We start from the raw sequence: 12,203 nt of genomic DNA on the forward strand, positions 1-12,203 counted from the left end.
TAATAGTGTGGGATTTGACTCGATGGGAGTGAACCCTTTACGACAGCTGGGTTTGAGATGGCGCAGACGTTTCATTGTCCTGCCTGCGAGTGGGTGCAGCCGGGACCGAGGTAAGCGTTTGGTGTCAGGCGGGCGGCCTCAGAGTGACACGGAGGCCGTTCCTCACCGAGCCACGCTTTCTCCTGTGGGGCCTGACTTTGCGACCGCGGTGGACGCTCCAATTTGCATGCCAATGGAAGACAAATGAAGCGCGCCGGCGGTAAGGAGCCCGTCATTAAGGGTTTAATTGAAGACGTGGTGGCGGTGCTGGTAGGTGGGGGAGGGGATGGCGTCGGAGGCGGCTGACCTGGCACACGCGCAGCTGCTGTCGCCGCCCCCGCCGCCCCCGCCGCCGCCGCTCGTTAGCGCCGGGGGCGGCGTGGTGCGGCTTGGCGCGGCTCCGTGACTTGGCGGGACGAACCCAGTTAGCCGTGGGCCAGCGGGCGCCCGCGATACGGTACTGCGTCAGCTACGGTCTGCGCCCGTCGGAAACGGGAAACCTCCACACCTTTGCCGCTTACAGTTTCACTTGTTGTGGGGGATCACACGCACGTACTGCATCGCAGTCGCCTTGTGGCAGTACCGTCTCGCTCCACCCTCTCGCGCCCCCTCATCTCATGCTGCTCTCCACCTCACATTAATTAACATAGCCCGTAGAGGACCTGACAGAAGCTTTTTTACGACGCGCAGTAAGTCATGACCGCAGAGGACCCTTTCCCACGTCAGTCAGCCAGCTGCTTTGAACAGCGATCGAATACGTATGACATATATTGCTTTGAATTATTAATGACAGGTCTAATATTCTAATTGTGAAACTTTGACTAACCTCTTGTAAATATGGTACACTGAGATGACGAAAGTTGTGGGATACCTCCTAATATCGCGTCGGACCTCCTGTTTTCCCGGCGTAGTGCAGCAACTCGACGTGGCACGGTCTCAACAAGTCACTCGAAGCCTCCTGCAGAAATACTCAGCCACGCTGCGTTTATAGCCGTCCATAATTACGAAAGTATTACCGATTCCGGATTTTGTGCACAAACTGACCTCTCCATTATGTCCCATAAATGTTCGACGGGACTCACGTCGGGTGATCTAGGTGACCAGATAATTTGCTCGGGTTGCCCAGAATGCTCCTCAAACTAATAGCGAACAATCGTTGTCCGATGGCACGTTATTTGCGAACATGAAGTTCATGAATGGCTGCAAATGGTCTCCAAGTAGCCGAACATAACCAGTACCCAGTCCGTTCCACGTAAATATAGCCTACACCATTACAGAGTCTCCACCAGCGAGCCTTGTTGGCTACTTCCGTCCGTGGCTTTGCGAGATCTGCGCCACACTCGAACCCTACCACCACCTTTTACCAAGAAAAATCGGGACTCACCTGACCAGGCCACGGTTTTCCCGTCGTCTAGGATCCACCTGATATCGTCACAAGCCCATCAGAGGAATCAACATGGATTCCGGTACAGCGATCGTGTGAGACCCGACTCGCTTTTTTTATTCATGAGACCCAGAAAATATTAGATACAGGCTCCCAGGAAGATGCCACTTTCCTTGACTTCCGGAAGGCGTTCGATACAGTTCCGCACTGTCGCCTGATAAACAAAGTAAGAGCCTACGAAATATCAGACCAGCTGTGTGGCTGGATTGAAGAGTTTTTAGTAAACAGAACACAGCATGTTGTTCTCAATGGAGAGACATCTACGGACGTTAAAGTAACCTTTGGCGTGCCACAGGGGAGTGTTATGGGACCATTGCTTTTCACAATATATATAAATGACCTAGTAGATGGTGTCGGAAGTTCCATGAGGATTTTCGCGGATGATGCTGTAGTATACAGAGAAGTTGCTGCATTAGAAAATTGCAGCGAAATGCAGGGAGATCTGCAGCGGTTAGGCATTTGGTGCAGGGAGTGGCAACTAACCCTTAACATAGACTAATGTATTGCGAATACATAGAAAGAAGGGTCCTTTATTGTATGATTATACGATAGCGGAACAAACACTGGTAGCAGTTACTTCTGTAAAATATCTGGGAGTATGCGTACGGAACGATTTGAAGTGGAATGATCATATAAAATTAATTGTTGGTAAGGCGGGTGCCAGGTTTAGATTCATTGGGAGAGTCGTTAGAAAATGTAGTCCATCAACAAAGGAGGTGGCTTACAAAACACTCGTTCGACCTATTGCTCATCAGTGTGGGATCCGTACCAGATCGGTTTGACGGAGGAGATAGAGAAGATCCGAAGGAGAGCGGAGCGTTTCGTCACAGGTTTATTTGGTAAGCCTCATAGCGTTACGGAGATGTTTAGCAAACTCAAGTGGCAGAGTCTGCAAGACAGGCGCTCTGCATCGCGGTGTAGCTTGCTGTCCAGGTTTCGAGAGGGTGCGTTTCTGGATGGGTTATCGAATACATTGCTTCCCCCTACTTATACTTCCCGAGGAGATCACGAATTAAAATTAGAGAGATTCGAGCGCGCACGGAGGCTTTCCGGCAGTCGTTCTTCCCGCGAACCATAAGCGACTGGAACAGTGGCACGTAAAGTGCCCTCCAGCACACGCCGTTGGGTGGCTTGCGGAGTATAAATGTAGATGTAGATGTAGATGTGGATGTAGAGGCGCTGCTGGCGATGTAGTCCTGTTAGCCGAGGCACTCGCGTCGGCCGTCTGCTGCCGTAGCCCATTAACGCTAAATCTTGCCGCAATAGCCTAACGGATCCGTTCGTTGTACGTTGCACATTGATTTCTGCTGTTATTTCACACAGTGTTGCTTGTCTGTTAGCACTGACAACTCTATGCAAACACCGCTGCTCTCGGTCGTTACGTGAAGACTGTCGGCACTGCTTTGTCCGGATGAGAGGTAATGTCTGCAGTCTGGTATTCTCTGCACACTCTTGACACAGCCCCAATATTCCCTAACGATTTCCGAAACGTAATGTCCCATGCGTCAAGTTCCAACTTCCATTCCCCGTTCAAATTCCTTAATTCCGTGCGGCCATGATCGCGTCGGAAACCCATTAACATGAATCACCTGAGTACAAAGGACAGCACTGTCACCTCAGGACAGTTTACAACAGTATGAATTTCAGCTTTTTATGTTCAGTGACTTTTGGTGTAAAACAAAAGTCTTTCCTTTGTGTTCGCGCCGACGAAGTGTAACCTCGTGCAGTTCGGCCCCGGCGCTACTTGGACGAAAACCCTTCAATATCTAAAAAAAATATTCTTCCGATGTTATCCAGATTACATGCATAAGGTCTGTGTCCTGGTTAACGACTTTTTTAACCATAAAACATCGAAATATTCGTTTGACCACCAGCATATATTTCTGAGGCTGAATCTACATCAAATACGAACTGTGTTATGTTATGTTAACCGGGGACCAAGGAACGACGGAGAGGCTCCGTCCCCGTTGCAGCCGCAGTGGTCCGCAACCCCACGACGACTACCGCAGTCCACTTCACCCCTCCTCCGCCCCACACCGAACCCAGGGTTATTGTGCGGATCGGCCCCCAGTGGACCCCCCAGGGAACGTCTCGCACCAGACGAGTGTAACCCCTATGTTTGCGTGGTAGAGTGAGGGTGGTGTACGCGTACGTGGAGAACTTGTTTGCGCAGCAATCGTCGACATAGTGTAGCTGAGCCGGAGTAAGGGGACCCAGCCGGCCGAGTGGCCGTGCGGTTAAAGGCGCTGCAGTCTGGAACCGCAGGACCGCTACGGTCGCAGGTTCGAATCCTGCCTCGGGCATGGATGTTTGTGATGTCCTTAGGTTAGTTAGGTTTAACTAGTTCTAAGTTCTAGGGGACTAATGACCTCAGCAGTTGAGTCCCATAGTGCTCCGAGCCATTTGAACCATTTTAAGGGGACCCAGCCCGCATTCGCCGAGACAGATGGAAAACCGCCTAAAAACCGCCCACAGACTGGCCGGCGCACCTGATTTCGACACAAAGCGGCCGGGCGGATTCGCGCCAGGGACCGGCGCTCCTTCCTGCCCGGAAAGCCGTGCGTTAGACCGCACGGCCAACCGGGCGGGTAAATACGAACTAAATGAACGTATTACATCGAATTCTCGAAATCTATCTCAACTGTCGAGAAATCCATGACAAAGAACTTCTCCAGGCGGACACCATGGCGCATCGCGCGACATTGCAGACACCGACGACGACCGACGTAGCAGAATACACTTCAGAATTGATGGTTGCACCATGAGGGCAGACATCAAACAGAGTAAAACATTGAGAGTCCTATAAGACCATGACTTCACCGGTTGAGGGAGCGGCTTTCAACTTTAACTTCGAAGGAGAGGTGGTGTGGCGTCATTCCGTGGATTATCTTACTGTTTCCGTTTTGAAGTGATGAAGTCCTGTTTCATCACCTGTGACGAAGTTCGACTGAAAATTGTCACGATCAACCTCGTAACGCGCAAGTAATTCCGCACAGATGATATTCTGTTAGGCGGCGAGGAAACCAGCGGGCACAAACCGTTGAGTACCCCAAATGATGGATGAGTGTGTCAACAGTATAAACAGTCACCTCCAGTCGTGCAGCATGGTTTGTGTTTGAGATCCGTCGATGACTTCGAATGAAAGTGTCCGCACGTTTCAACATTGCAGGAGCCAAAACTTTGTGCGGCCAACCAGTACGCCGGGCACTGGACAGGTCTGCTCGACCTTTTTGCTGTGAAGACAGATGCCTCGCCCAACGACTCACCGTGACTTTGTTCACTGCCAGGTCTTTTCAGACATTCTGCAAGCGCCTATGAATATCTGTGATGCTCTGGTTTTCCGCCAAAAGAAACTCAATGATAGCTCCCTGTTTGGAACACACCTCCGTTACACGCGCTATTTTGGAGACTTCGTATACCGTCGCGGAATTTCATCAACCCACAGAGGCTGAAGTGTGAATATTCCACTACATTCCACAACAAATTCTGTATTTTTTAAACCGAAATTGGCCGAGAAAGAAAATGCATTGCAATACTTGTGCTCCAATTGTAGAATCATGCTGCTAAAAACATCCAGTAAGTATCTTGAAAAATCTCCTTATTTAGAAAATAAACAATTTTACTAAACGGAAAAAACATAGTCGCTTTAATACCCCGGCAGTTGAATTTGCAATCATTAACTATAAAGTTTTATTTTCTTCGTAGTGTGTGAGTGAGAAATCCTCGTCTGTGTATTCAAGTAAATGCGAGAGATGTGAACGAGATATGGTAACGCCAAGTGCATCCTCAAATACAAAGAGTCCGCTCTGTGGCGTTTTCTCGCTGCACCCGTCCTTCTATGCAACAAGAGCGTCGGACGTTTTTATAACGTAGTAACAGATACGGTCGCCTTTGCCTCTAGTTTCAGCGCATTTAACAGATAACTTTGTAAAAACTTTGAACGCTAACATTATCAAGCGTTACACCACGGTACTCTTCATTCTAAGGGCTTTCGAATGCATTTCAAAGAGTTTATCGTTCCAATTGTGAAAGTAGTTACTTCAGTATCTTGGCTGACAGACAAGTAGAAGCGTTTAAAACGTAACAGAGATATATGCCCTTCTGCGTATTTCCTTGCACAGAAAATTAGTTTTGATATTGAACCGTTGACGGAATGAGTGGATCTTTTTTATACATCTTTCATTCCCTACTCGTGAGTGCTGGCTGCGCTGTTTTATAGGGTGAGCTCCAACTAAAACTGACCAGGAAAAATGTTTAATGCGCCCTAAGATAGGCAAGCCATCTTACATTATCTGCATCTGGGGTGGATGATGTAAGTTAGCTTGTCTGTCTTCAAGGAGCACGAAATATTTTCCTGGCCAGTTTTATTTTGCCCAAGCTGTATAACTTTGCTCTTTTCATCCAAGTATCACGGAAGACTGGGAGCAGGACAGAGGGTCCCCTGGTAGAAGTATTTGGGAGTTTTTCAGTTCTGGTATTTGCGTAGTATCCAAAAGATCTTGTTCGGAACTGGGGAGTGGCACTATTTTAATTTATTTCTGGGATAGTAACATCTTACGCGACTAACTCTTTATATATATTCTCTTCAGTGGATATTAATCTAAGAAAGGATTTTTGTCAGTACTTTATGTTATATTCCCTTGGAGAATTTGACTACCTTCCTCTCTCACGCCGCAGCACGAAGCGACTCACTCCTGCTCTTTGTCCAGCTACACTCTTTCAGAAGTGATATTATTCCTCCAACTAGCATGTATACTTCACACCTCTGTGTTTATCGTGAGATGTGCTCGTCCGCTGGGGACGACATCTAAGATAGCACTAATCTTGAAGGGCCAAATGTCACCAAACGTGTTGTCCCATTCGAAGATGCACCTCGACGGCGGAATTTGCGCCGTATAATGAAAGTATGTTACAGAGAGGTGGGTAGTGATCCCGACTCTACGCGGCGATTTAACCGGCTTTTAATGTAGGATGACAATCGCACGGCGTACGCGCCGTACCACATAGATTATAATGCCATAATGTGGTTTTGCGACGCCAACAGTGTCTAGGGCGGACTTCCAGTATCGCAGAGACAGTGTTACAAGTGCAAACCGCCACACAGGAGGTGGCCTGTAAACTGTGCACAGTGAAATTTGTGCCGAGAAAAGGTCCACTAAGCCCGCTGTCCGAACTCTGCAAGCTGTCCTGAAGGTACAAAAGACGATAGCTTTTACGTGGTGTACTGATGAGGAAGACTGGAAGTGCAGCCGGCCGGAGTGGCCGAGCGGTTCTAGGCGCTACAGTCTGGAACCGCGCGACCGCTACGGTCGCAGGTTCGAATCCTGCCTCGGGCATGGATGTGTGTGACGTCCTTAGGTTAGTTAGGTTTAAGTAGTTCTAAGTTCTAGGGGACTGATGACCTCAGCAGTTAAGTCCCATAGTGCTCAGAGCCATCTTTGAACTGGAAGTGCTCGAACAAGGACTGTAATACCGAAATTTTTACAATGGGAAGCGATCATAATTTATTTTAGGTTTAACGCTATACAAAAATTTCAGTTATGACTGAACTTCCAGAAACTACAATGGAAAACAGAAATCAAATAGCAAACATTAAATATAGAAATCAGTTCTATTCTATTTGTCGAAGCATGCGTCAAATATAAATATAAAATGAAATATTGTCCGAATCCGTGGGTCGGCACATGGTATCTGTAACGTACATAAGTTGCATTGCCGCACTAACTAAAGTGTCAGGAGTGTTGGTACGTATGTAGGTGACACGGGCTACACACAGCTTCTCCTCAAACTGCTAGCGCTACATGCGCTCGTGCTATATGTGACTTCAGAAAATGAAAGCAGTTTTCTTTGTAATTATAGCTCTGTAGTCCGCCTGCTTAGCCGAGTGGTAACGTGCTTGCCTCCCATGCAGCGGGGCGGGTTCGATTCCCGGCCGGATTGGAGATTGTCTCCGCTCGTGGACTGGGTGTTGTGTTGTCATCATCGGCACGCAAGTCGCCCAATGTGGCGTCGACTGAAATAAGACTTGCACTTGGGGCCTCCCGGCCAACAATGCCATACAATAGTTTCATTTCATTATAACTCTGCATATCACTGTCATTATTGGCAAGTAGAAGACGTATGAAAAAAACTGTCTACTGAGTAAGGTATAGAGCGTGCTCCATAATTACAGGATGTTTGCAGGGATGTGGCGGTGCTCTGCCTTGCTGCCAGCACAGCTCATTAGTGTCCAGTCGTGTAGCCAGTAAAGGATATAAAGTGCCTGTAAGCAACGGTATCATTGGAAAAGCATGGCTCAATCAACTCGTCGTAGGAAACACCAATCCGAACCATGACACCAGGGCTTCAGCCACGCATAGTGATGTTATGTTGGGGTTTCCTTCCCTCCAGCACACGCAGCTATGTCGGTTAACATTTTTCGAAACATGAAATTTGGCCTTACTTGTCGAAATGTTGTGTTCTCCCTAAGTCAGGAGTGGCTTTAATTTCAGATCCTTCATTATTCTCTCCAGTGTTGTGTGCGAAATGTTCAACTTTTCAGACATACGCCGATGAGGTTTCTGGCCGGGCGCTGTGGCCGAGCGGTTCTAGGCGCTTCAGTCCGGAACCGCGCGACTGCTACGGTCGCAGTTTGGAATCCTGCCTCGGGCATGGGTGGGTGTGATGTCCTTAGGTTGGTTAGGTTCAAATGGCTCAAATGGCTCTGAGCACTATGGGACTTAACATCTATGGTCATCAGTCCCCTAGAACTTAGAACTACTTAAACCTAACTAACCTAAGGACAGCACACAACACCCAGCCATCACGAGGCAGAGAAAATCCCTGACCCCGCCGGGAATCGAACCCGGGAACCCGGGCGTGGGAAGCGAGAACGCTACCGCACGACCACGAGATGCGGGCGGTTGGTTAGGTTTAAGTCGTTCTAAGTTCTAGGGGACTGATGACCTCAGATGTTAAGTCCCATAGTGCTCAGAGCCATTTGAATCATTTGATGTTTCGGCTTCCCAGAGGACGAATTAACGGCTTCCAATTCGCAAGCTCTGTTACCAACGGTATGCATACCTCAGGGCTCACCCGTCCCTTTGCATGCAAAACACTACCAATACAGTCAAATTTACTTTTTGTTCTTGCGCTTTTTAACGTAGAGGGGCCATTTCCTTCAAACTGACAGCCATCCTCTGTCTCACCTCCATGTAATAATTTGCTGCTGAATACAAACGCACGCATTATTCCAGAGACAACCCTTCCTCCATGCTGTCCGGCATACACAGACCAGTGGTGCAACAGTCGCGAAATCAGGAGAATGAAACTCGAAAAAGCAGGAGACAGCAGAAGGTAATAAATAGCCCATTTCCCATGACAATATTCAACTATTGTACATATATATACGTTGAGTAGAAAAATAGGGTATCAATAGTAGATATTAGCATGGAATATAGGCTATCTAGTACCTTCTGCTATCTTCTACTTTTTCGAGTTACTTTCTTCTGATTTCGAGGCTGTTACATGTGGCAAAATAAGTATAAAACTCGCATTGAATTAGAAAATTACTACTGCAGTTGTTTCACGAAGTACATATCTAAAATTATCGCCATTTTTACTAACAAGGGAACCTCACCATCGCACCCCCCTCAGATTTACTTATAAGTTGGCACAGTGGATATGCCTTGAAAAACTGAACACAGGTAAATTGAGAAAACAGGAAGAAGTTGTGTGGAACTGTGAAAAAATAAGCAAAATATACAAACTGAGTAGTTCATGGCAACATAAGCAACATTAAGGACACTAAAATCGCAGGAGCGCAGTGGTCTCATCGTAACGCGAGCAGCCGTGGAACGAGAGGAACTTGGTTCAAATCTTCAATCAACTGAAAATTTTAATTTTTTATTTTCAGTTTATGTGACAAACTCTTATGTTTTCATCACTTTTTTTGGGAGTGATTATCACATTCACAAGAAAACGTAAATCGGGCAAGGTAGAAGAATCTTTTTACCCATTCGCACAAGTGTACAAGTTAGGTTTGTCGACAACATATTCCTGTCATGTGACGCACTTGCCGTCACCAGTGTAGTATAGAATATATCAGATGTGTTTTCCTGTGGAGGAATCGGTTGACCTATGACCTTGCGATCGAATGTTTTCGGTTCCCATTGGAGAGGCACGTCCTTTCGTCTACTAATCGCACGGTTTTGCGATGCGGTCGCACACTAAACTTATTACAGTGAACAGAGACGTCAATGAACGAACGGACAGATAATAATTATGCAAAAATAAAGAAAGTAAAATTTTCACTCGAGGGAAGACTTGAACCAAGGGACCTATCCCTCTGCAGCTGCTCACGCTACCACGGGACCACGGCGCTCTTGAGCTGCCGGTCTCCATGATGTTGCCTATGTGGCCCATGGACTACTCGGTTTTATATTTTGCTTATTTTTTCACAGTTCCACACAACTTCTTCCTGTTTTCTCAATTGATCTGTGTTCAGTTTATCAAGGCCTATCCACTGTGCCAACTTTTAACTAAATCTGAGGGGGGTGCGGTGGGGAGGTTACCCTGTAAGTTTAGCCTCGCTTTCCCACTCCCTTTTGTAATTTTGAGTATTCTTTACTTTTTTCCTAGCTCAGGATGCACTCATTTCCGCGTTTATCTTTCACGAAAACAAACTATTCCAAACCTTTGCACACTAATTGTAGGGCTAGAAATATACAGCACTCGCACCTGACAGCGGGTTGAGGCATCTTAACTTCAACAATGAAACGCAGTAAGCCAATAATTGTTGGTAGTAAGCACCGCGATAACCGACTACATTATTTACATTTTCAATCCCTTCACTCGTACCACTCCCATAACTCAGGACAGCAGACACCAAGTGACACATCTTACCAGCTCCATTACTGTATAAGGCTCTGATACCGTAGCTTTGCAAACACGTCAGTCATTGTTACCCATGTTATTTGCAAAAAAATTTGTTTAGCTTCTCGAAGTCAGATAGAGGGTTGGTTGCCAGCACCAAGCACATACAAACAGATAAACAGCGATTAAACTTGTTGTAGCTGGGATTCACAGTCATAAATTTTTTTTTGAAGGACATCAGCTTTACGCCAGTGACTGTTATAAGGTTTTTATTGCACTATTGCAATTTCGGCCTTAGGCCATTATCAAGTGCTGATATTACGTTGACATGGCTTAGAGCCATAATATCGGCTCTTGATAATGGCCTAAGGCCGAAATTGCAATAGTGCAATAAAAATCTTATAAGTCACTGGCCTAAAAATGATGTCCTTCAAAAAAGATAAACCGAGGTATTAAATAACATCCATGCGAGGAATGAAATCATAGCAACTTAACTCGGACTTGGAGCTCATAAGGGAAAAGTCTTTGGGGTGAGGAATTTGCAGAAGAAACGTCCAAAACTTAATTAGTACCTCAAGAAATAAAGAGCTACTCAAGTGGTATACCGTCATTGGACAAAATGAATATTACTTCGAAGGAGTAGATACTCATTACAGATGGGACACTTGTCGTGTTAGAAAAGGTAGCCACACTTAACATTTGTAAATAAGATTTGAAGATATACTGCACTGAGTGCTTTATCAAATATTTCTGTAAATTTCCACAGTTAGATTGTTTTGTGTAACTATTTTATAAACACCCTGTACTATAGTCAGTCAAACATAATACACATAATTACGCGCCAGTCATAACGTAACGTAATGTAAGAACAACTAACGTAACAACAAACAAAAAACAATTTTTAAGGTGACAGTGTATAATATGGTATTTCATATTAGAACAGAAGTAAAAACAAGATTTAACCATTAAAACAAGTAGAACCAGTGTATTCTGTGTATGTAAGGCTAGGCGCAAATTGAGACGCGTATAGCGCGGTGCAGCGCAGCGCGCTTTTTTGTGACTTCACAGGTTCAAATGGGGCCGCGCAAATTGCGACGCGACGCAACTGGGACTCGACACTACCCTGCGCCAGGTCGCGCGGCATTGTCGGTCGTGGCACAGTTTCTCGCGCCGCGGGTCACGTGAGCACTGTGGGAAGGGTGGGGTGGGGAGCGGGAAGGCAGTCCTGCTATATGCTCACTTCGGCATGGCGCATATGGGCAGCGGAAAAATTGCCCACTTGAAAAATCAGCCTTACGGTATACTGAATTTTATTGTCACTGAGTAGTGTTTCGTTTTGCGATTTTCGCCGTTTAAGCGCGCCGTCTCTTTGCGTTAGTACATAATAGTTTTCAGTTACATATATCTGTATACTTTTTTGTTTTGTTTATTCTTTTGTCAATAACAATGCACAGTTCAACAACTGGTGAGCCATTAGCCCCTGGGTCCGCAGCTCGTGGTCTCGCGATCGCTTTCTGGCTTCCCGAGCACGGGGTCCCAGGGTTAGATTCCCGGCGGGGTCTGGGATTTTCTCCTGTCTGGAAATGACTGGTTGTTTGTGTTGTCCTCATCATTTCATTATCATTCATGAAAGTCGAAAGATTGGACTGAGCAAAGGTTGGGAATTTGTACGGGCACTGATAACCGCGCAGTTGACCGCCCCACAAGCCAAATATCATCCATCCTCATCATCATCATCATCATCATTAGTCACTGGAATTATATCTTCTGCCTCCACAATGTTTCCATATCGTAAGAATGGACAGGTGATTCATCGTGAGAGTAGTGAATAAGGAAGTAAGGAATATTATACGATCATGTGTTCTAA

The 12,203-nt window shown here is 46.3% G+C and overlaps 1 protein-coding gene across 1 annotated transcript in view; it reads left to right on the plus strand.

Annotated features, from left to right (window-relative positions):
• Window positions 1-325: 325 nt before the first annotated feature.
• The window catches only part of LOC124798758 (hemicentin-1), a 1,218,631-nt gene continuing 1,206,753 nt past the window's right edge, over window positions 326-12,203 (plus strand). The window contains exon 1 of the mRNA XM_047262286.1: window positions 326-441. Within this exon, the coding sequence (XP_047118242.1) occupies window positions 326-441 (116 nt within the window). The remainder of the gene's footprint in view (window positions 442-12,203) is intronic.

The sequence above is a fragment of the Schistocerca piceifrons genome, chromosome 5 (assembly GCF_021461385.2).
Source record: "Schistocerca piceifrons isolate TAMUIC-IGC-003096 chromosome 5, iqSchPice1.1, whole genome shotgun sequence".
NCBI classification, from domain to species: domain Eukaryota; kingdom Metazoa; phylum Arthropoda; class Insecta; order Orthoptera; family Acrididae; genus Schistocerca; species Schistocerca piceifrons.